General features: G+C 41.5%; 1 protein-coding gene across 3 annotated transcripts; it reads left to right on the forward strand.

Annotated features, from left to right (window-relative positions):
* Nucleotides 1–1545: 1545 nt before the first annotated feature.
* Nucleotides 1546–22101, forward strand: LOC308403175 (sodium-dependent neutral amino acid transporter SLC6A17-like). Of its 3 annotated transcripts, XM_080892438.1 has the most exons (12): nucleotides 1546–1900; nucleotides 5459–5904; nucleotides 9324–9481; nucleotides 10044–10170; nucleotides 13221–13402; nucleotides 13495–13605; nucleotides 13686–13927; nucleotides 15627–15819; nucleotides 15897–16089; nucleotides 16368–16527; nucleotides 16626–16788; nucleotides 17121–22101. In XM_080892438.1, exons 2-12 carry the CDS (start codon nucleotides 5622–5624, stop codon nucleotides 17520–17522), a joined length of 2214 nt encoding a protein of 737 aa, XP_080748564.1. In that variant the 5' UTR covers nucleotides 1546–1900; nucleotides 5459–5621; the 3' UTR covers nucleotides 17523–22101. The 3 variants fall into 3 exon arrangements, with proteins under 3 accessions (XP_080748564.1, XP_080748566.1, XP_080748565.1); XM_080892440.1 differs by lacking the exons at nucleotides 1546–1900; nucleotides 5459–5904 and adding an exon at nucleotides 8413–9249; XM_080892439.1 differs by lacking the exons at nucleotides 1546–1900; nucleotides 5459–5904 and adding an exon at nucleotides 8413–9104.
* The last annotated feature ends 1193 nt before the right edge of the window (nucleotides 22102–23294 follow it).

Consider the following 23294-nt stretch of genomic DNA (forward strand, 5'->3'; position numbering starts at 1 on the left):
ACACTGCAAAGGTCATGTTCGACTTTTTTGTGTGTGTCAATTAAAACTGTTAAACAGGATTCTGGCCTCCGACAGAGTTTAAAAGCAGGTAATTACACTCATTTGCTATATTCAATCAAAATAGAATAATAATAATCGAATAATGTCTTATTATTAATGATTATAATCATTAATAATAATCCTTCCATTTAAAAAGAATCTGATAATGATGCAGACATGTCAAAGTTAAAGCACAGGAAGCGGACATGTGGGAGCAAAATAAATCCATAAACTCAGCATGAAAAATGGCCTCTCAATACTATCTTCTCCCCCTATCTCGGTGGTAATAAAGAATATTCTGCTGGATGGTGCATGATTTATGGTCCCCTGGGTGACTCGGTCTGCTGCAGTCGTGTCGCACGTCCACGTCTCAATAGAGAAATGACCACCCACCTCATGACTTACAGTTTCATCACAGAGATAAAGCTATTAGTCTGAGATTACTGCAGTGGAGTCCATGTTGGGAAATATTAAAAATAATCTCTGTGTGAATAGTTACTGGGTATTTTTAGTTCCTAAACTGGGTTTTACTGACTTTTACAATCATTTCTGGACAAGAAGGCAACAATAACACCTCATCGCCTCAGCCTGAGGTACATGTCTAACAGGAACAAACGCATCAGCCCAGAGTCATGCAGAGGCTCCAGTCTGGTTTCCAGCTGATGCTGAGTCATTTCAATTATTGATTACTGTTGATTTATTAATGCTTATTTATTGCTGAGTAATTTAAAACTTCTCATGTTTCCCTTTCCTGTGTCTTTGAAAACAGTAAGATTATCTGCTTATATGCTTTTTTCTGCTCATATACTGGCTCCCAAAAATCCTTTTATCAAGCAATTTCATTTGTGCAGAGCTAAAAAAAATTCATGGTTAATAGGTAACTATGAGCAGTCTGAGGGGTGGCTGTTCTCCCAAGGAAAATGTCAGAATAAGCCTGTGACCAGCAAATGTTTATGCATGAGACGAAGCGTTAAGAAAGCAAAGGAGGTGATGAGGTGAGTCTGGTAGAGAGCCAGGTCAGTGTGGATGAAGGGGTCTGCAAACCTGACCCTGACCTGAATCTTGGAAACCTGTCCTTCACTGTTTATATCAGGTTTATAATATTACTGTTTTTTGTGCATGACCTTTAATAAAAGCGCAAAACTTTGTTAGACACCACGTTAATTTGAGCTTTATATGGTTGTTTTCTTTGTTTTGTTGCCCAGATCTGCGTGTGATTATTGTTATCAGATATATTTTTCTTAAAATAAACATTTCCTATCAACGCTGACTCTTCTCCGCTATAAAACGCACATTTCAACATTTTGCTCATTTCATCATAATACTGCCACCAGAAACCAGGCTCATTTAGCTCTACCTTAAATATGTTTGTTTTTTTCTTTTTCCTGAGCACTGTTTTTCAGTGTGCCGACCGGTCATGGCTGAACGGTTTCAAATTTCCATCAATTGAAAAGCGAATGACGAAAACTGCGTCAGTCGGTCGTTTCCTCAGGTAGGAGTGGATAACCTTGACAAATCCGCGCACGGTTGTAGCCCCCTTCATTCACTCGGCGTCCTTCTTCCGGCGCAGAGATGCCGTGATGGATCTCAAACAAGTGAAAGAGTGGGGCGTGTTAATTTGCCACTGTTGATAATGAGAGCCACTTCGTGCGTCACGGTGCGCTCTCCACCCTGCACGTCAATTGTTGGCAGTGCAGCATGTGATGCTCCGTCCTGCACTGTCCTGTGAGCGCTCAGTCAGTACCACAGCCGCACACACACATACACATGCTCGTGGTGGATGTATTCATGCCTCTCTCCAGATATTCTCTGACAACTGCGATCGCTTAAGCCCGGATTATACTGCTGTACAAGACTCACGGTGAGAAACTCTTTTCCTGCCATTGCTTCATTTAACATTTCTTTCTGCTTAAAAGTAGTTTTAATTGTTCTGTGTCATACCTGAGATGCTTGCCAACTTTAAAGAGAAGTTGTGTTATGTTGCGAACAAAAAGGCATCAAGATTCAAATGTGCTCCGCGACGCACGCAGGTCTGGGCTCTGGAGTGACCTTGATTCTGCTCAGGACGAGCAGTGAAAACAGAGGCAGAGGTATCGCTGTCATCACCAGATGTCTCACCTGGTGCTCCAGACAGTGATCTCTGTCGTAGTGTTGATGATGGAGATTTTCACATCCTGCATGTTTTCAATTCACACAGTCCCAGCCTCTGAGGTCTAATGCTGCCATTTGGCCATTAAAGACATGCGTGCTTCAGACTTTTAACACTTTTTACTTTGTGAAACAGCTGATTAACCTTTAACTGTGGCTCAGACTTGTAGAGCTCGCTGATAATCGCAGGATCAGCTGATCAATGAAGTCTGGACATCTAATTGAGACTGATTGCAGAAGCTGATGTATACAGGGTTGCCTCTTTATAATCAAACTGCATTTTGCGTCGTGTGTGACACTGTCAATAAGTAACAGCACCTGTGTATGACTGTGTACATGTATCACTAATAACCACCTTCTAGCTAATAGGTGAGGTCCTTCATCCTTATCTGCAAATGAATATAACTTTTAACACACCGTGGTCTGTTTGTATGTCTTTGACATACTGCTTTTCATATATGCTGGTATCTCTTTTTAGCCACAGACTGTTGGCAAGAAACAGAAATCCAAATCATGTGTTTTTACTAGACTGATGATGCAGCTTGTATATCTAAAGCCAGGCCAGGTTGTAACTGTGCGGTGAGAGTCTCTGAAGGACAGCACAATGAATGACCTCAGATAAAGCGAGCCATACCCAAAGGTTTCTTCCAACCTTTTGCTGTAGTATGAAATTGCTCCACACAGACTCGGTCTTAGCATTAGCTGGGGTCATCTGAACTGTGTGCTGATTTTTTTTTTTTCCCAGAGGATTATTGGATGGGTTAGTTGATGTTTGCTGTTTTTATTTTTCCAGTGTTGGCCCCATGATGCAGTCGCTGATTGATATTACGTATCTACTGTAGCGTGGGATTGAATGACAAGACAGAAAAGCAGCACTCGGGTGGTTTTTACAGTTAATGCACACAGGATTATGAAGACTTGTGAATGGCTGCGCTTGGATTATTACATCATGGGATCATCTTGTTGTGCACAGAGGAGGAAATCTGTTTTAGGGATGTTTTGTTTTTTGTGGGGTTTTTTTTCTTTAGGACAGTAAAAGCGCATCAAGAATATGTAGGTTTGTTGTTGTCGGTAGAAGCTCTAAGAGGGTTTGTGGAGCATTTAAGGTCTGCTGAATCGGCTGATACGGAGGAAGCTTGTTTTAGGCTGATGTAAGCAGTGACGATGAGATCTCGGGCGCATCACTGCTGTAGCATCACGTGAAAGGTAGAGCACCTTCATTCAGCTCAAGTGTGGAACTAGAAATATGAGCTCACAATCACAGAGAATACTTTTTCTAGTTAATTTCTTTTTCTTTTCTTTTTCACTTCAGACCTCATATTTTGCAGTTTTTGCATCTCAATTGGAAAACATGATGGAGAAAAGAGCCCACTCAATAAGTAATGAGTCTGTGCAGGCCTGTGATGTGAATAAGGAGAACGTATGAGGGCACTTCATCCAAAGCATCGTGTTTACTTCCTCTATTACATTTGGGTTGAACCAACCACTCCCTCAAAGAGGGGTGGGGATGGATGTTGGCGCAAGGCTCCAGAGGATTAAAGGATTTACATGAAAAAAGCTTCACCAAAGTTAAGCTTTTCAGAACAGGGAAATTAAATAGAACAATTTGCAGGATTGGGAATTTTTGGGACCCGAAAACATTGCATGAGATACAAAGAGCTGCAGTGAGGGGCTTTGTTTCCGTTCCAATCACTGGTGAGCTTTTCTTAAATTCGGATACTGCATACAGTTGCAAGAAAATGGTAAAATGGTAAATGACCCGTATTTGTATAGCGCTAAGAATATGTGGAAAAGTCCTAATAAGCATAACCCAAGCAAACAACACAACAAGACCATTTATTTTTTAGTTAACCGATTCAATATTACGTCCCTATGTGGCAAAGTCGTGTGAATCTTTGCTTTCAGTATCTCAATGTGACCCATTTAAGTGGCACGAAGTGCAACTAAGCATTTGCCTTAACTATTGATCAGCCGTGTGTGATGGTGTGGAGAAGTGCACCCCAAAGCTCAGAGCACATTGCACTCCAACATCTCTGTGAGTTTCCTCACATGAGCGCCACACTTCTGGCCCTTTCACAATACTTTGTGTTGGTAATTTAAAAATATAAACCATCTATTGCTATCATGACTCAGTTTTTCAGTTTCAGATGTCTTGACATTTTTTTCTTTTAGAATTTGCTACCATAACTTAGACTTCATGAGTGCTGGCCCAAATGCAGAAAGGCCTACATCTTGACACAACAAGATCGTGTTTTACAGATGGGATAAGGTTCTTGTTTTTCTTTTCATATGAACCAAATGGTTTTTGGTGTTGTGCATCCACAAAGTCTCCTGACGTTACCACACAGCCCTAAAGGCTGTAAACGGACAGCAGTGATGTTGTCTTTGCAGCCCTGCATTCCTCTGTATTGTTGTTCTCCTGGTGGCAGACTCATAAGCATGTCCAATAGCCAATGTGACATTTAGTTACTTAAAAGTTACCCTGGAATCACGTGTGACCTCTCAAAATGCCCGACTGGTGGAGTCTAAATTCTTTAAAAAGGATTGTTTAATCCTCTCCAGCCTGATGAGCATCAGTCATCTTTTTTTCTCAGGTCCTCGGGTGTTCAGACAACTCATTTCTTCACGCCACGATTCACTTCCTTTTAGTGCTTTTCAGACTATATCAGAGGTCTGATATTTAAATGCTGCTCAGAGTCCACTAACATCTCAGCATCATCGCCTGTTGCTTTTATATTCAAATTTACTGCTAATACTACTCCTCATCACAAACGTATAATATTGGATCAAATTCTGCAATTAATCAATGTGACTGGTTCTGCTGGTTTCTAATTTTTTCCTTAAAGACTTGTAGTAACCTCTGGTAATGCTTTAGGTCACATTTATGCAGAAGCATAATAAAATTGTCCCCAAATCTTATTCGTACAGCTGTCTTTGTGACAAATTGTCTGTGATCCTGTCTTTATGGTGCCATTCTTTATTGGCTCTGGAGAGATATAACCATGTGTTACAATCCAGTGGCTTATTAGGAGGTTAACCAAGCAATAAATGGGGTATTACTTGTGTCAGCTACTGTACAAAGTGTTATTTAACGATCACAGTCAGGAAATTAGACTCACCAAGGGCAGAAACCTTCTACTATTTTATTCACAACGTAGATGCTTAACGTTGTTATCATTTAATAATACAACATCATTACTAAATTAAATGTTATGATGTCCAAACACCATTTTGGGTGCGACTATCGCTCTGTTTTGTTTTTCTGATGCAGGACTGAAGCCAAGAACTGAAATCCAGCAATCGCTCTTCAGCATCGCTCTTCCTTTCATCCCCACCTGACGTTTGGCCTCCGTCACTTCTTCCCGTCTCTCGCTCTCTGTTTCTCTCTCCACTCGCCCCCACCCCCACCCCCCTCCTGACCCTCAGCCTCCCTGATGCCTAAGAACAGCAAGGTGACACAGCGCGAGCAGAGCCATGAGCACGTCACAGAGTCGGTGGCTGACCTGCTCGCACACGAGGAGCCGCTCGACTACAAGAGCAGCTCCCTGAATGTCGGAGGGGCGGCGGGGAAGAAAGTCCCTCAGATAGAGGTCCCTGAAAACGATGGGCGACCCGCCTGGAACAGCAAACTGCAGTACATCCTGGCCCAGGTGGGCTTCTCTGTGGGCCTGGGGAACGTGTGGCGCTTCCCATACTTGTGCCAAAAGAATGGAGGAGGTGAGTCACAGGCAATACTTACAGCATTTACCACATATATACATTCTTCTTTTTAAATATGATTCATAACAGCCTGTCTGGGTCTTGAACTCTTTCAGGCATCCTACTCATGAGGATTTTGCACTTAAATTCTATGGAACTGATGAGAATTACATTTATTTCTTCATTTAATTAATTAACTCCCTTACATGTTACTCCACCAACACTGCCAGGAAGTAATTTATTATCAATTATCATTTATCCACATTCAGTTGTTATGATGATGGAGAAATTAGTTTGTGTCTTTGTGGCTCAACACTTTTCTTTTGACACTTACTGTAGTACTTTTTCCCATATTTAGCAGGTATTTATATTTCAGTCTCTGTGGAACAATTTTAGTCACAAATCTTTACAAACCCAAATGAAGACTGAGGTTAACGATGGCTTTGGTCTGAGAACTCATGATGTCACATTCATTTTGTAAAGTTGTGTTGAGCAATAACTCTTCAGGCTTTCTAAAGGTCTTTCAAAGGTTTTATTTGGGCATCGCCTGCTTTTTTCACTCATTTTCAGTCGTCCTGGTTCCTCACAGTGTTCAGAGCGATGTCACTGACCTATGAATCGTTCAAGCACAAAAAGGCACATAAGGGGATGAACCAGTGTTTTGTCTACACATAACAGACAACTTAGCAAAGAACCACTTATAAATTGTATTTTTAGGCACTTTGTTACTAGCAGGCATAAAATGTATATCTTACATAATGTTATATGTTTTTATAATGTATACATTTTTTTAGTTGAATCTACAAAAGACATCAAAAAATAACTGGGCTGAAAACCAGTGGCAACGGGGTTATGGAGTGATGACTCCAAATTAGAAACGCTGTTTCAAAGAGGTGTTCAGGAGAGAGGTACAACAGTGAGTGTCTACATTTTCCCAGCAAAATATAAGAGGTTATAAATAACAAACTCTAATACAAAGAGAAGCTAAATTTCAAAAGTAAAAAGAACTAAAAGCTACAGATCCTACAGCCCAAACAGAAATCAAACATGAAAACCATCCAGAAGAAATCTTATAAATGAACAGAAAATAACTAATAATCAGCAAGAATTAGCTTAGGGATTATAACAGATGCATGTGGATATTAAGAAAATATTCTTGTTAACATTTTGGTATTGATCGCTCAGTCCTATTCGAGCAATGGGATTTGTTTTCTTTACAGACAAGCATGTTCGTTTGCCACAGAGAGAGCTGTTCATCTCATGACCTTGACTATCAAAAACAACACGACACTTTCATTCATTTCAGCCCTGCCAAGAGAGCAGCTGTACTGTGCATAAAGCAGCCAAGTCTAAAAATAGCTGCATTATTGATTACTATAGCCAGTAGGGCAGGCCAGGCTCATCTGATACCCTGGTAAACAGAGAGCTGTATGGAGAATGAATGTAACTGTATGAGGTTTTATTTTTCTCAGGAATGCATGTACTCTATGTAATCGGAGGCGCATGCAGTGTAAACTGGTGTTCATTGTAGGAAAAACACCTTGTCATCATGGGCTGACAGATCTGCTCTTGCTTCATTGGTCTAAGTGTTTTTAGCTTTACTGCTTGTGCCTGACTTACAGCATATACGTAGGATTTATTGCCTATAGGCCAGATTTACTGCCAGTAATCTTCCACCAGCACTTGCCAGGTTATGCGATTTGACAAGCAGGCATTTTTCATTGTGTAATTTGCTGTCTGCCACCCAATTACAGACACATTAAAGATCAGGGTTGCTGGCCGCTACTGATGTGTGGACTCCTCTCTCGTTTCCTCCTTTCCTCAGGACACGCCTTTCTCTTTCTCGTTCAGCATCCTCTGTCATTCTTCCTCCTCTGAGATGCCTATCCTGCATCACATTTTTTAGTGGCCTCTGGTTTCAACTAGCGGGTGATGAAGTGGATTTCAAGTTTGGCAAGAGACCAGAATCGCTCACTAAATTTAACTTCCTCTTTATTTCAGCTTTCTGGATTTAGCCTTTTGCCTCCTCTCATCTCTCTGCCTCATTACTCCACCGACTGTGAGATGCATGTACTACTGAATGTAATTCCCGCTTCTGATGTATTAATAGTACATGTTTGCCAGCTATAAGTCTTTATATCCAGGATGATGACTCACCCCTCACACATAAAACACAGTTGCGTCCTGATGATTCCTCTCTGGATTAAGCTCCAAAGGGGACAAATTCAGACATCCTTTAAGATTAAACTATATTTCAAAGAATATTTATCAATGAGGCTGAGTTAAACAAAACAAGTTTTATTCCGGCAAAAATGCTGTCAGGAATATACCAGGTTATGCAATGGGTATTAATTTTTACTTCTACGTTACATCTGCGACGTACCCTGTGTGTAGTTAGCAGAGGGATTGCTTTCTTTAACTTGATCTGTTATTTTCTATTTAAATTAAAAAATGAAGGAAATGGACAGGAGGAAACAAAATTACTGAACTGACCAATCACAGTCATTGTGGGCTGAGTCGAAATAGTTATATTTTCTAGAGAGGTGCATCTCAGATCTTAGGTTGGGCCATAGGTTACGGTGTGGGGTTCCAGAAGGGTTAGTACTTAAGACGTACAGTGAATATTTAACCCAGACACAAAATCCACTGTCAGTCTTCATCACAGCAACAACAACAGCTGCAAACCCAAAAAACTGCAGGTAATTTTGTCAGAGACACCCTCCATAACAGACAGCAGTGCATAGCTGCAGTTTAACAAGCTGAAGCTGCACAAGTCACCTTTGTAGGAGTTCTTAAGTCAGTGATCTGGCAAGTAGTCAGCAAACAGCGGGGATGCTCTCAATCCAGTTCATTACGTTTTTTATTTAGTTAATTGTAGTTTTAGTGGTGTGAGCCAATGGTTATTGAAGCCATCGGTTGACCATTTTCACTGTAGTTAAACCAGATGTAACAGACAACAGAATAGAATAGAGTCGCCCTTTATTGTCACTGTACAACGAAATTGTGGGAGGGAAAAAACTCGTGCGCCGCCCGGGAATCGAACCCGGGTCGCAAGAATGGGAATCTTGCATGATACCACTACACCAGCGGCGCAACGGTATACCGCTAATGGAGGCCCATCATAGCATAGCCCGCTTTACCGTGCACTTTATCCTATCGCATAAAACCTGAGAGCAGTGACTGAGGGTGTTTAGTGGGATCACGCGAGAAGTAAAAAGGTTATTTTCCCACAGTTTGATACAACTGTCCTACTTTTACTGTAGCAGCCAGAGGACACCCAGTGCTACCCATTAGCGTAGCACTAGCATTTTACAGCATGAAAAAGCTCCCTATCCAGGGGGACAAGGACTTGTGATTTCCTGTGTAAGTTAGCCAACCAAACAGCAACACTTTTTTCCTAGAAACACCAAATCTTTTTTGTTTGTTTGTTTTTTCAGGCGCCTATCTGGTTCCTTACTTCATCCTCCTCCTCATTATTGGCATCCCTCTCTTCTTCTTGGAGCTGGCAGTGGGTCAGAAGATCAGGCGTGGAAGTATCGGGGTGTGGAACTACGTCTGTCCCCGCCTGGGTGGAATAGGAATGTCAAGTCTGATGGTAAGCTGAGATGCTTCTGTTCCTGTAAGGAGTGTGAGACAGAGCCATCATCTTTTTAACTGTGAGCCAAATGTACACTCTTTCTTTAGCAGTGCTCTTAAAGTCTTTAGCGGCTCCATAGGAAGCAGTTTGACAAGTGAAGCATGGTGATGAGATCAAAGAGGTTCTATCTATTTATCTATCTAGTTAAAGTTATATCTTGATGCAGGTTTATGAAGGTATTGACGTGTCTGAGAGTGGAAGGTAGTCTTACTTCAGAGCTGCAGAAGTAGCTATAAATATCTCACAGAAGATCACTGTTGAAAAGAGAGCACTTCAATTATTCATGCTTCCCTCAACCTTATTTAGCTTCTGAATGTCCTTGCTGGCAAGGCTGCTCCAAAGACTGACAGCAGCATTGGGACATGCACAAAGCACCTGCCTCATTTGCATGTTTTTCTCACTCTGCACAGATGATCCTCTGCACATGTGATGTCTATATCAAACCTGACATCACATATTTGTACCTCATTAAATGTTATCTGGCTGTTTCTGTCGCATAACGCCATCTATCTGTCTGTAGGTGTGCGGCTTTGTGGGTCTCTACTATAATGTGATCATCGGTTGGAGCATTTTCTACTTCTTCCAGTCCTTCCAGTATCCTCTCCCATGGAGTGACTGCCCAATCAGAAAGAATGGGACACTTGCCAGTGAGTTTATATGAACTTACTTTAGTGCAATACCAACATTTGTTAATTGACAGTAAACGCTGTTTCACAGATGCATTTCTCTCCAAAATCTCATGGTAGTCCCTCTCATTAGTTGTGCAGTTACAAAAGATGACTAAAGGATACTGCCTCCAATGCCATTCTGCTAGGATGGCTATAGATAAACAGGAATGACAGTTTTGTGCAGACACAGGTTGCCCAAAATGTAAAGCTAAAGTTTAAAGTGCAGCAACTTAAGTTTAGCTATGTAACATGGTTTAGTTATTCCAAACTGTGATATTTCCTGCATATAACCAAAGTTAAAGGAAAAACCCTGAAGACTGATCTGGACTTAATGTCAAGAGTCTCTTGGCTAAGAAGAGGAATTTGGGGATGGAAAAGCAATTTTCCTTTTAGGCAACAATTTAAAGAAAGGATACAAAAAGAGTTCGTATTTTTTCTCTCATAGGGTTCAGAAATTCACACATGGGTCTTTCAGACAGTGGGAACAAACAGCCAGTATGAGGATTAAGATGAAAGACAGTTTGGATTCTTGAATTCTCGTAAAACCACCAATAACTTGAAGTTAATATTTGGGCCACTCTTCATTACAACATCGCTTCAGTTCATTGAGAATTGTACGTGTTTGTTTATGCGGACGCTGCACCGGTCCGTCGTGGTGAAGAGGGAGCTGAGTGTAAAAGCGAAGCTCTCAATTTACCGGTCGATCTACGTCCCTACCCTCACCTATGGCCACGAGCTGTGGGTAGTGACCGAAAGAACGAGATCGCGGATACAAGCGGCAGAAATGAGCTTCCTCCGAAGGGTGGCTGGCCTCTCCCTTAGAGATAGGGTGAGAAGTTCGGCCATCCGGGAGGGGCTCAGAGTAGAGCAGCTGCTGCTCCACATCGAAAGGAGCCAGCTGAGGTGGTTCGGGCATCTGACAAGGATGCCCCCTGGGCGCCTCCTGGGTGAGGTGTTCCAGGCATGTCCCACCGGGAGGAGGCCCCGGGGCAGACCCAGGACACGCTGGAGAGATTATATCTCTCGGCTGGCCTGGGAACGCCTTGGTATTCCCCCGGATAAGCTGGAGGAGGTGGCTGGGGAGAGGGAGGTCTGGGCCTCTTTGCTTAGGCTGCTGCCCCCGCGACCCGGCCCTGGACAAAGCGGATGAAAATGGATGGATGGATGGATGGATGTTTATGAATAACTCTCTTAAGTTCCCATCGCAGCATTTCTCCCATGTTGAGGTCGGCACTTTGACTGGCTTTTTGCAGAGTCGATTCTTTTCTTTTTCAGACGTTCTGTTGTAGGTTTATTACTGTGCTGTGCTGTGATTGTTGTCGTGACCTAGCTGTGGCCAAGCTTTAGCTGTCGAACAGATGGCCTCACTTTTGACTCTAGATATCTTCGGCATATCGAGAGGTTCATGCCTCACTGAATGACTGCAAGGTGCCGAGGTCCTGTGGCTGCAAAAACAAGCCCAAATCATCACCCTTCCACTACCATGCTCGGCAGTTGGTTTGGGGTGTTTGTACTCACATGCTGCATAGAGCAGGGCGATATGACCAAAAATATTTATCACGATATACATTTGAAAATTTGCGATAACGATATAACTGACGATATAATTGACACTAGACAAAATACTTTACAACTCCACAACTTTATTAGTGCAAAAAAAAAAACCCCAATGTATTTTCACTTAAACAAGCAGCTGTTTTTTATCTGCATTAAAGTTATATAAAAATTTAACAGTGCAAATGCAAATTCCTTGCTGACAGTTTAACCAAAAGGCATTTCCAGTGGAAATTGGCCGACAATGAAAACAAAGGCACTGCACATTTGCGTTTTACCCATATTCTATCGTGATATTTCATTTTCTTATCGTTGCCCAACATTATACCGGTATTACCGTGAGCGGTACGATATGAGGTAGAGCTCTTTGTTTTTCTGCACTTTCTCTGCACAGTCTGCGATGAATTTGCTTGGATGTTCACTCCACGGAAGATTGTGGCATTGTGTTAATACACACCGGAACGTTCCAGTTTTTATAGAGGTGGTCACTCTTGCTACGTACTGTTGTTACTTACAGTCCTGTGAAAATCGTTCTTTTTCACATGACCGTACAGGAAAACTGTCGTAACTGCAGGTCACTGATGCATTTAATGCAGGCCGCTTAGGGTTTGATTTTTAAAGGTTCAGTATGATGAGAAAATCATGCTACTGATTTGGTGAAACATTGCAGATTGCACATAATTCTCACAGTTATACTTCAATGGATTGCTGTGTTACAAAGCTTCAGTCTTCATCAACACTCCTGAGCAGAAGACACAAGCTGTCTTCCCTTCACTACAACTTTCTGTCAAGACTTCACTTGCCTAATCCAGATTAAAACCCACTGGAACTTATTCGATTAGTGGTGATTATATTGTAAACCCTGGGGCAGCCAAAAACCAGCATGTGAATGACTCAGCAAGGCTGGCAGAAAGACGGGGGAAGCAGAGATTCATGCTGAAGGACGCTAATGCTGAAGGACAGCAGCAGACTGTAAAATATTTCACGGCCGCTGTGATGACATACACGTGGAAGCAAATCGATCAACAAACATAGTAAAGAACAACTTGATTCAGTTTAATTTGTGAAGCATTTTCACCTGCTTGTGCTTGACTTTTTTCTGTGTGCCGTGTGTGTCTCTGCACAGATAAAGCTCAGTAATACGTGATCATATTATCACAACACCGCTGCCTCTACTCTCAGCCACACACAGTATATTTCATTTCTTCAAGGTAACAAGTTAATACACTGTGAGGAAAATCTCAAGGGTTGTGACTTTGAGTTGTGTGTTTTGCATACCAAGTACACAGATGACCTTGTGTAAGTGAGAAATATAAACCAGCCAAATCTTGTAATACTGACCCCGAGCAAACATCCTCTGCACCAGTATACTCTCCTTTCGCTCTCCTCAGGCTCCCTGCAGTCTTTTCAAACCTTTTCTCTTCTTGCTTCCTCATTATCACCCAAATTAAACTTTTCTTTCCTGTCATCTACAGTTGTGGAGCCAGAATGTGACAAAAGCTCGGCTACGACCTATTTCTGGTACCGGCAGACTCTGAACACGACCAGCACCATCGCAGAGAGCGGCGGCCTCAACATCAAAATGACCCTGTCTCTGCTGGTAGCCTGGATCATTGTCTGCCTCGCCGTCATTAAAGGAATCGCTTCCTCTGGGAAGGTTGGGAAACCATGACACAGAAACATTTAGGAGAAAAGTGTGGAGGCTTGTTTTTTGCTGAATTGATGTCTTTTTCTTTTGCACCTGTACAGGTGATGTACTTCAGTTCTCTTTTCCCCTACGTGGTGCTGTTCTGTTTCCTGGTCAGGGGTTTAATGCTGAAGGGCTCAGTAGATGGTATCGCTCACATGTTCACTCCCAAGGTTAGGATGGAAGAGTCATTGTTCCTCACCTCTGTTTTTTCAACCATGCATGCTAACAAAAGCCTCTCCTCACATCTCAGTTGGAGAAGATGCTGGAGCCGCAGGTGTGGAGGGAGGCCGCCACCCAGGTCTTCTTTGCCCTCGGTCTGGGTTTTGGAGGAGTCATTGCCTTCTCCAGTTACAATAAGATTGACAACAACTGCCACTTTGATGCCGTGCTCGTCTCTGTCATCAACTTTTTGACCTCCATTTTGGCCACACTGGTTGTGTTTGCTGTGTTGGGCTTCAAGGCAAACATCATGAATGAAAAGTGTGTTGTGGAGTAAGTTGAACACTGTTTTTTGGGGGGGGGGTTTTGGCAACATTGAATGTAACCCCCCAAAAAAGAAACAAAAGTCCGACAGCAAGGTTCATGAGTACTGCATATTAACCAAAAATCACACCTCAAAGTTACAATCCCCACAGTCTTTATGTTATAAACAGTGGCAGTTATCCTTATTTTCTGTCACATATATGTTGTTACAGTGATGGATCCTCATATTTTCAGATACTGTGGTCAGTGCACGTGCGAGCAGTGCTTTCGAGCCAAAAGGCCCATCTTCAGATTGTTCTGAGTTCTTGGTTTCTGATGGTGTTTTTCTGTTCGTGACTCTATCTGATGTCAAAGACGGGGAAAGTCCCCGCTTGAAGACAAGATGATTCTTCTCAAAGTTTTAGCCTCATATAATAAATGTACAAACCTGCTATTCCAACTTATATGAGGACCAGACAATCAGGGGAAAGTTGAAAATTTAATTAAATTATGATGTCTTTTGTTTTTTTAATAAATTTGAAACATGCAAGCTACTCTGGTAGAGTCCAAGAATATAAAATAATAATAATAATAATAATAATACATTTTATTTGAGGGCGCCTTTCAAAAACCCAAGGTCACCTTACAAAAGAACAAAATTAATAAAAGAAGCAATAGTCATAAAATACATAAAATCAGTTAAAATTGCAAAGCAGAACTTGACAACAGATGAAATGAGCACTAAAGCGAATAAGTCAGTTTGAACAGAAGTTTTGAGCTGTGACTTAAATGCGGGAAGAGAGTCTATATGTCTTATGGCTGGAGGAAGAGAGTTCCAGAGCCGAGGAGCAGAGCGACTGAAAGCTCTGTTCCCCATAGTGGTGAGACGTGCGGACGGAACAGTAAGATGAATAGCAGATGAGGATCTGAGCGGGCAGGAGACAGTGGTGATATGGAGCAGGTCACACAAAATAAGGGCAGGGATAGCTCAGTGGGTAGTGTGGTCACCTCATGATCGAAAGGTTCCACTGAATGGTTACCCTGAGGTACCCCTGAGCAAGGTACCGTCCCTACACACTGCTCCCCGTGCGCCTGATTTGCGGCTGCCCACTGCTTCACTGTGTGAATGGGTTAAATGCAGAGAGAGTAATTTCTCCACGGGGATCAATAAAGTATACATTATTATTATGTATCTGGAAATGAGCATAATTTGAACTATGGGAGGAAGCCAGAGAGCTTATTTTGAGGTCACAGCACTAACCACTGCATGAAAAATGCATGTATCCATTTACTCTTTTAAAAATACATGTTTTTGGCACATTAACAAGTTAAAACTCCGTAAATTTGTTCCAAACGCAAAGTACAGGAGTAAAAACCACAATTTTTGTTGCGCTTTTTACCTACCTAATTATTTATGAGGAAAAAAATCACATCCTTTATAAAGAATATGAGGATACCAAAGTGTAAGCTAAATAGGTCTAAATTGTCTCTATTGTGATCATTTATTAAATTACTGAGTGGTAGGTGAAATTGTAAATGGATGTTTGTATCTAATTTAAGAGACAATTTAATCTAATTTAATTTAATCTAATCTTTAAGTAATTTAACAGCAACAGTTTTTTTTTCAAGAAATTGTACCTTACATGGCTTTTTGTCAGAGCATCAGTCAAGCAGTGTGGCACAAAATATGTATTGGATTCATTGTGATTCTGACCTTTTCTGTCTGCAGGAATGCAGAAAAGATCCTGGGATACCTCAACTCCAACGTCCTGAGTCATGATCTTATTCCTCCACATGTGAACTTTTCCCATCTCACCACGTCGGACTACGCTGAGATGTACGGGGTCATTAAAACGGTCAAAGAGGACAGCTTTCCCCAGCTGGGTCTGGAGCCGTGTGTTCTGGAGGATGAGCTGAACAAAGTGAGCCTTTGGCACACATAACTCAGCTGAATCCACAGCATGTTCTGTGTTTCACACCTCTCAATGTCTCTCTGCAGGCTGTCCAGGGCACCGGCCTGGCCTTCATCGCCTTCACAGAAGCCATGACGCATTTCCCAGCATCTCCCTTCTGGTCAGTCATGTTCTTCTTCATGCTCATCAACCTCGGTCTGGGCAGCATGATCGGCACCATGACTGGCATCACCACACCTGTCCTTGACGCCTACAAAGTCCAGAAGGAGCTTTTTACAGGTACGCCGCTCCCCAGCACCACCGCCACACTGACTCCCTCAGCCTCTGCGCTATTAGTAGTTGAAACCCCTTGCTCAGCACTTAGAAAGGATTAAAGTACATCTGGGAATGAGCTGCATTAGTATTTATGTGCTGTGAGCAAACTGAATGGAAAGCAGAAACAGGAAATAATAGCACTTAATGGCAAATAAAACCTTTTTAATTCTCATCTGTTTTTTCAAACTTTTTCCTAATCTTTTCTTCCAAATGAGCTCCAATTGTTTCTGTGTTTGTTTCAGTGTGTTGCTGCATCATCGCTTTCTTATGCGGCTTGTTGTTTGTTCAGCGGTCGGGAAATTACTTTGTCACCATGTTCGATGATTACTCGGCTGGTCTGCCTCTCACTGTAGTGGTCATCCTGGAAAATCTGTCTGTTGCTTGGATATATGGCACCAAAAGGTGAGGCTAACTACAAGATGCTGCTCAAAGCTGTGTATCAAACTACAAAAGTGTATCCAAGGAAAGGATCCTTACTGCAATTTGTTGTTCTTCGTCAGGTTCATGCAGGACCTGGAGGACATGTTAGGTTTCCGACCTTATATCATCTATTTCTACCTTTGGAAGTACGTCTCCCCTTTCTGTCTTATCGTTCTCATCTCGGCCACTGTCATCGAGATGGCCATCAGCCCACCAGGATACAACGCCTGGGTTCAAGAGCTGGTCAGTCTGTCTGTGTGTGTGTTTGTGCTGTTTTGGTGTAAAAGAAGTTTTCAAATGCTTCACTCAGGGAAAAGAAGCTAAAACATGACACGAAAACTGCTAAAATGTAAGCAAAATGTCCAACAGCAACAGTCGTATTTGACAAATTGTACTTCGTTTTTCACAGGATTGCATACCGTGTCTCTGTGTGAGTAAGAATAAAAAGCACAGAATAAATTCCCACCATTACACAGCCACACAGGGTGTACTTTGTAGGAGTGATTGGGGGGTTAGTTTTCACCTGGAACGTTTGAAAAGTGTTTCCTTTTCATTTCACCCCTCTGTCATTTTAGGCTCAGGAACGCTTCCAGAGCTATCCTCCCTGGGCTCTGGCCATGTGCTTCGCTCTTATCGCTGTGGCCATGCTTCCGCTCCCTGTTGTCTTCATCGCCCGACACTTCAACTTGATGTCAGATGGCTCTAACAAGCTGTCTGTCTCTTACCATAAATCTATGATGAAGGACATATCCAACCTTGAGGAGCAGGATGAGGCTAGATTCATCCTTGGAGGCAAACCAGGCGAGGCCCCATCATCAGGGCCAGCACGTAAACCCTTCCTGACACCTGGAGGAAACAAACCCATGGACTCCCTGTCTCCAAACATCTGCTATGGTACTAGCTACCAAAATGCTGCCATAAGCCCCACCACACCAACTACACCAAGCACACCTCTCACACCAGAGTCTGACTCTTGACTGTTGCCCAGCCTTGACAGACTCCCCTCTGACCACCCCTGTAGCACAACTTTACCCATGAGGTCTCCACTGGAGCTCAGCGCAGCTCCAGGAATCCTCACCACTGCCCTGCTAACGCCACAAAACTGTATGTAGCCATCCAGTTTATGAGCGCTTCCAAAATAACACGAAGGAACTTCATGAGAAGATTTCCAGAATGTTTCCAAGCATCTGGAAGTTAGAAAACAGGAAATAAGGGATGCATTTCACTGTTTTACAATAAACGAAACTCTGGAATCAGGTTGAGATTAACAGTGACACACTACATCTGTATATATTTAAAAACATCAGGTTAATGTGTTCAGAATGAAGTTCTGTGATCTGATTTTCTTTGCCTTAGTTTAAGGATCCCCTAGCAGACACCGACCCCATAGTATAAGGACAATGTCTGCACAGTGCAGGTAGTGTGAAAGAGTGAATGTAGTAGAGTTTGTGAGGTTCTGCTGGTTTCCTATGTAGCAATAATGGGTGTCAAAGCCATGTACCACTTAATACGCAGCAGGTTTTCTTTATATTAGATGTTATGCAGTCGACAAGGTGCAACTGAAAAGTTCCAAAACCATACCTGATTCAGATTTGGACAAATTGTTCTTCAAGGTCATGCTCAGCACAGCTGTGGAAAGTCCCATTTTCACTCCACAGTGTGCGCTGTGAATTCAAGTCACAACTAAACTCTACTGTAACGTCCTGAGGTGTCTGAGGAAGACATTCACAGCAAACCACCTGACCTGTGGTGTTTGCCACTGTGTGATGGCACACAAGGAATCAAAAAAAACAAAACACTCAACTCTGTATGTTTAAGAAAATGACTTTAAAGGTGAGCACTTCCAAATTAAGATCAGGTAACGTTTTTGGCCACAGACTCGCAGCTCTGTTCTGATGCCGTGAGATTTGTTTTCATAGGACTATGATTTGTAAAATATGCTAAGACGACTCTAAAGGCACCCGTTTATGTTCCAATCAGACCCCACATCCACCTCCTCCTGTAATTTGCGTGTAGAGTCTGTTGTTGTTGTTCATTTTGTAAAAACAAAAAAAGGTGTAAAATCACAATGTACAGTATAGTTATAGTAATGTAACATACCTTTAGGACTCTGGGTTTTATTAACCGGGAGCTCAAACCACTGTTTCATTATCCATCACTCTCACGTCTTCGTCTCCGTGCTGTAGAAACACACTCATTTCAGTTTCGCCACCAAAGAGTTAAAAGTAAACAACAAAACACTTGAAATCTGCTCCAGAATAACAGACCTGTTACACTGGACTGCAGTGAAAGTGAACTACAACCCAAAACACAACGCGGGCACGAAGCTCGCAAACTTTGCTTTTCTCCTCCTTCAAAAAAGCACAAAGGAGATTTTGACTCACTGAGCACAAGCAGATTATTGGCTGGAATTGTCTCAAGCATTGATCCACATTTTAAAATGAACTCCTGCCGAGACATATTATGGGACACACAGCAATATATATTTATATTGGCGCACAAACTGTGTTAACTTTGAACAAAAAAAATGAACTTAAAATAAGAAAAATAGCTACGGACCAAAAGATTAAAAAGCAAAAATTCCAATTCTGTGAACTTATCAGCCGACCTGATAGTGTGCACCTTTGAAAGCCTTAGACTCCTCATGCACAGACAGAAGTACACATGCACACACATACACACTGCTCTCTGTGTTACAGGGCCTGCTGTGGCGCAGCAGGGATTACGGTGATGGTCGCTGACTTGAGTTGAAACTGAGCACATTTAAATTCCTATTTAAAGGAATCTTTAATTTATTTTTTTAATCACAATATTTACAGCCATGGTGTTTAGGTATAAATGGACTATATTTATATTCCTGTATATTTGCTGTTACGTAGGCGTGATGAATTACAAAGATTTATCTTTTACAAGCGTTTAGTATGTATACTGTGTATTTTAATCTTGTGTGACGCTTATTGAGTCTGTACATTTTAGAACTGTTCTGTAGTTTGTGGAGCTGATCGTGGACATGAAAATGATGCTGCACTGTGGAGCTGATGTACGGTCTTGTTTAGTCGTGTGTGTGTCCACTTCCGGTTTAGTGGTCTAATCGTTCACCGAAAGATGCTCTCAAAATGTCCTGTTAGCCAACAGGTTCATGAAAGGCTGTCTCTAAAATATGTTTAGCGTAGATGACACAGCATGCTAACATCCTGAGCAGATATCTTTCCAGATGTATACAAAACTTGCAAGCACTTTTTTTTTTTAGGTTGAACCACTCTGAGGTCACCCATTGATTTTGGACTTTGTTCAACTTTTTAATCCTCGGGTATTTGGACAAGAGGGTGGCATGCTAAGTTATAAGCTAAAGTTAGCAAGCTTGCTACTAAGCTGCATTCATAATCTGTACAGCTTCAATGCACAATAATAAACACCTGCTAATAAAGCTCAACAACAAGGTTCCAGAAAGTAAATTTCTCCACAGGGATTTTAATTATGAGCTATAATGTTTTAGCCGTCTAAAGTAGACTCACTACGAGCTACGACATAATCAAACAATAGTGCGACAATTAGTGATGTGCGGATCGATACTGAAATATCGATTCCTCCGATACCAGTCATTTATGTTCTAGAATCGATTCTCACATTAAAATATTGATATTTTAGTAATTTAGGGTAAATTTGTAGTTTATCATTAACAGGAACACAGTGGAAATAACCTATTTCATTCGGATTGTCTACAATTGGAAGGAACTACTTCCTCTTCCATTCAAATAGCGCACAACTTCAGGTTTTTTATTTCTATATGATGAACTCTGCATTATTAAGTGATAAGAACAAGTAATCTGATGTCCTGTAATCATTATGACACTATAATTTGAGATACAATAAATAAAATACGTTTTTGTACAAGGTATCGGTATCAGATCAGTATCGTCGATACCACCCTGAATTTTACTTGGTATCGGATTGGAAAGGAAATCAGTGGAATCGCACATCACTAGCGACAATCTGCTCCTGTGGAGACCAAAGAGTCTGCATGAGATGGAAAAGAACTACACTACCCACAATCCTAAATTGAAAAAGTGACATCTCTGATTATGGAGGTTGTTGTTATCCAGATATATTAGATTAAAAAACATGTAGCCAGCACAGAGTCAATAAAAGGGAAATTTATCCATAGAAGCAAAGAACATTTTTCATTTTTAGTGCTTCAAAGGTTAGCATCTTAACATGGGAGCCTATAGGGATTGACTCACTTTTGGAGCCAGCCTCAAGTGGCCACCAGAGGAACTGCAATCCTGGAGGTTGCTGCTTGGGTGGTCCACACCTTTGCAAATTTATTTAGGGGCAGGTGAAAAATTGCTGATTCAAAAACACAGCATCCAACAAGAAGCAAGATGACTATTATCAGCGTCCTCCAAAGCATCTCCATCGACATCATTAAAATAAGGTGTCGTTCATACAGAGTAACGCAACAGGCATCACTGGGTTTTTTATGCACTCAGAAGTAACATTGATGAAATACTCACTTCTGCCCACATCAGAGACAGACAAACACTTTACTGGAAAAATCATATATATATATTTACTGGATGCAATCTTTTGCATCCAGTTTGGGGGGGAAAACACAGACACATGTATCAGGAATATGCTGTGTTTTTTTCAACTGCTCTATATGTGGAAAAATACAGTTTCCTTTAACAGTGTAAGGATTCAGAAATGAATGTAACATGGTAGGTTTGATCCACAAAGTGGGATTTTTCTTTCTGTTTGATTGGTTTTGTTTTTCTCTCTGAATCAAACATTTTCAGCTTCCAAGCACATTTTTCATCCAAGTTTGCACGGAGAGACCTGAGCAAAGGATTTGGCTAATCCTCCTTTGGCAATGTTTTCGCCCCCTGGTGGTAGCTCTATGAACAGCAAGTTGTCACAGTCCATTCAGGAATTAGTTTTCTGCTGTGTAATGAGTGGATCACTAGTGTGGTTACAGATGTTTTGTGTTTGGTGTGTGAGCCGTTTTAGTGTAAGAGTGTATCACGCAGACATCTCTGGTGTGTTCATGTCTGTAAATAATGTTATGTAACCAAACTATTCTGGAGACAGATTTTATTAACGTGATGTAGATTAATGTCTTAAAAGTTTTAGCAGTAAGTATAACAAAAGTTAGAAATGAATGTGATCAATGCACTTTTTTCACAAGACTGCAAAAAGCTAACGTCTGTTTTCGTTGTCTTGTTTCCAGTACATTTAAAATTTGATGAAAAGCAATATGATGTTATTTAAATGACAGAATAACTGTGGCTGAAAGCAAATCCTGTCTGTGAAAAGCAATCCTTAGAAATAACCCCCAACACTGGTGTGTGCACATGTGTGTGTGTGTGTGTGTGTGAGATGTGAGTTTGGCTTGGTGTGTGCAAAGCCTTAGTGAGCACACACTTCAAACAGGAGACACATGTCCCTTTACAGCTTCCCTCTCTTTCCTCTTTCATTTTATGAATGTATCATACTGAGAAATACTGTAAAAATTGTGACCATAAAAAAATTATTCTAATAAAGAGTGGACAAGCTGCTGTGACGTTTCTGGACTTTTTTGGTTTAAATTCATTCTCGGTCAAAGTAAACATGATTTATCAGATGTTGGTGGTGATCGATACATCAGCCAGTACTATTTTCTAGAGTACTATTTTCAGTGTCGGCATTTATTACAGCCGATAAATGAACATTTTAAAAGTGAAGAAGAGACGACCTGCAACGCTGGGAGTGTTGATGTTACATAGTTTGTTTCGGCTCTTCAACTTCCCTGTTGGCAACACGTGTCTGGAACATAAACGCGACTACAGATCAGAGCAGAGTCGGGTGTAAATGAGTTATCCACAAGTATTTTTAAACTGTATTGCTTTATTATGTTAGTAAGCACTCATATATAACTAGACATAACAAATGTTAGGGAGATCTGTCTGTTTAAATATAGTTTTTTAAACCGATTTTTTAAACCGCCGCATATCGGTATCTATATCGGCCTTAAAAATCCCATATCAGTCGTACTCTAGCTGAGATCACATGACTGACACAGCCAGTCCTCATTTATTTATTTGGGGCGACCGTGGCTTGGGCAAGACACTTTACCCTACCGCCTACTGGTGTTGGCCAGAGGGGCCGATGGCGCGATATGGCAGCCTCGCTTCTGTCAGTCTGCCCCAGGGCAGCCACCAGTGTGTGAATGAATAGTGGTATTCTAAAGCGCTTTGGGTGCCTTGAAAAGTGCTATATAAATCCAATCTATTATTATTTCTTTGCCTTTTGGGTTGCTTGAACATTATGTTTTGGGTCATTATCCATTCACACTGTGAAGCGATTGTCTCAATAATACGCGCAGAGAGTATAGCCCTGTACACTTCAGGACTCATCCTGCTGCTTCCATCAGCACTCACATCATCAACCATCAAGTAACCAGGTTCAACTGGTAGAATCGATATATAAAGCACTGTTTTTAGAGTCAGAGCCTTTTAAATAATCACCATAGACTTTAAAACACGACACACAGTTTTAATATGCAGAATTAGCAATTAATAAAAAGATAAGGACCAAACAGTCTATTCTTCCTATTCTGCCATACCGAGCAGAACAGGAAGATTAGACAATGAGTTCAAATGCAGACTAATGACAATCTCCTCGAGACTCTCACCAACCAGCACTGCAATATCAAATCTACACAATTTCCCTGCCTGCTAGAATAAATTATCTCCCTTTAACCACACTGTTAA

This window comes from Rhamphochromis sp. 'chilingali' (genome assembly GCF_963969265.1).
Source record: "Rhamphochromis sp. 'chilingali' genome assembly, chromosome: 9".
In the NCBI taxonomy this organism is placed as follows: domain Eukaryota; kingdom Metazoa; phylum Chordata; class Actinopteri; order Cichliformes; family Cichlidae; genus Rhamphochromis; species Rhamphochromis sp. 'chilingali'.

Coding starts and splice junctions, on each gene's coding strand:
- LOC308403175 (XM_080892438.1), top strand. CDS start 5,622: ATGCCTAAGAACAGCAAGGTGACACAGCGCGAGCAGAGCCATGAGCAC. Junction 5,905..9,323: donor GTGCCAAAAGAATGGAGGAG/GTGAGTCACAGG, acceptor TTGTTTTTTCAG/GCGCCTATCTGGTTCCTTAC. Junction 13,928..15,626: donor AATGAAAAGTGTGTTGTGGA/GTAAGTTGAACA, acceptor TTCTGTCTGCAG/GAATGCAGAAAAGATCCTGG.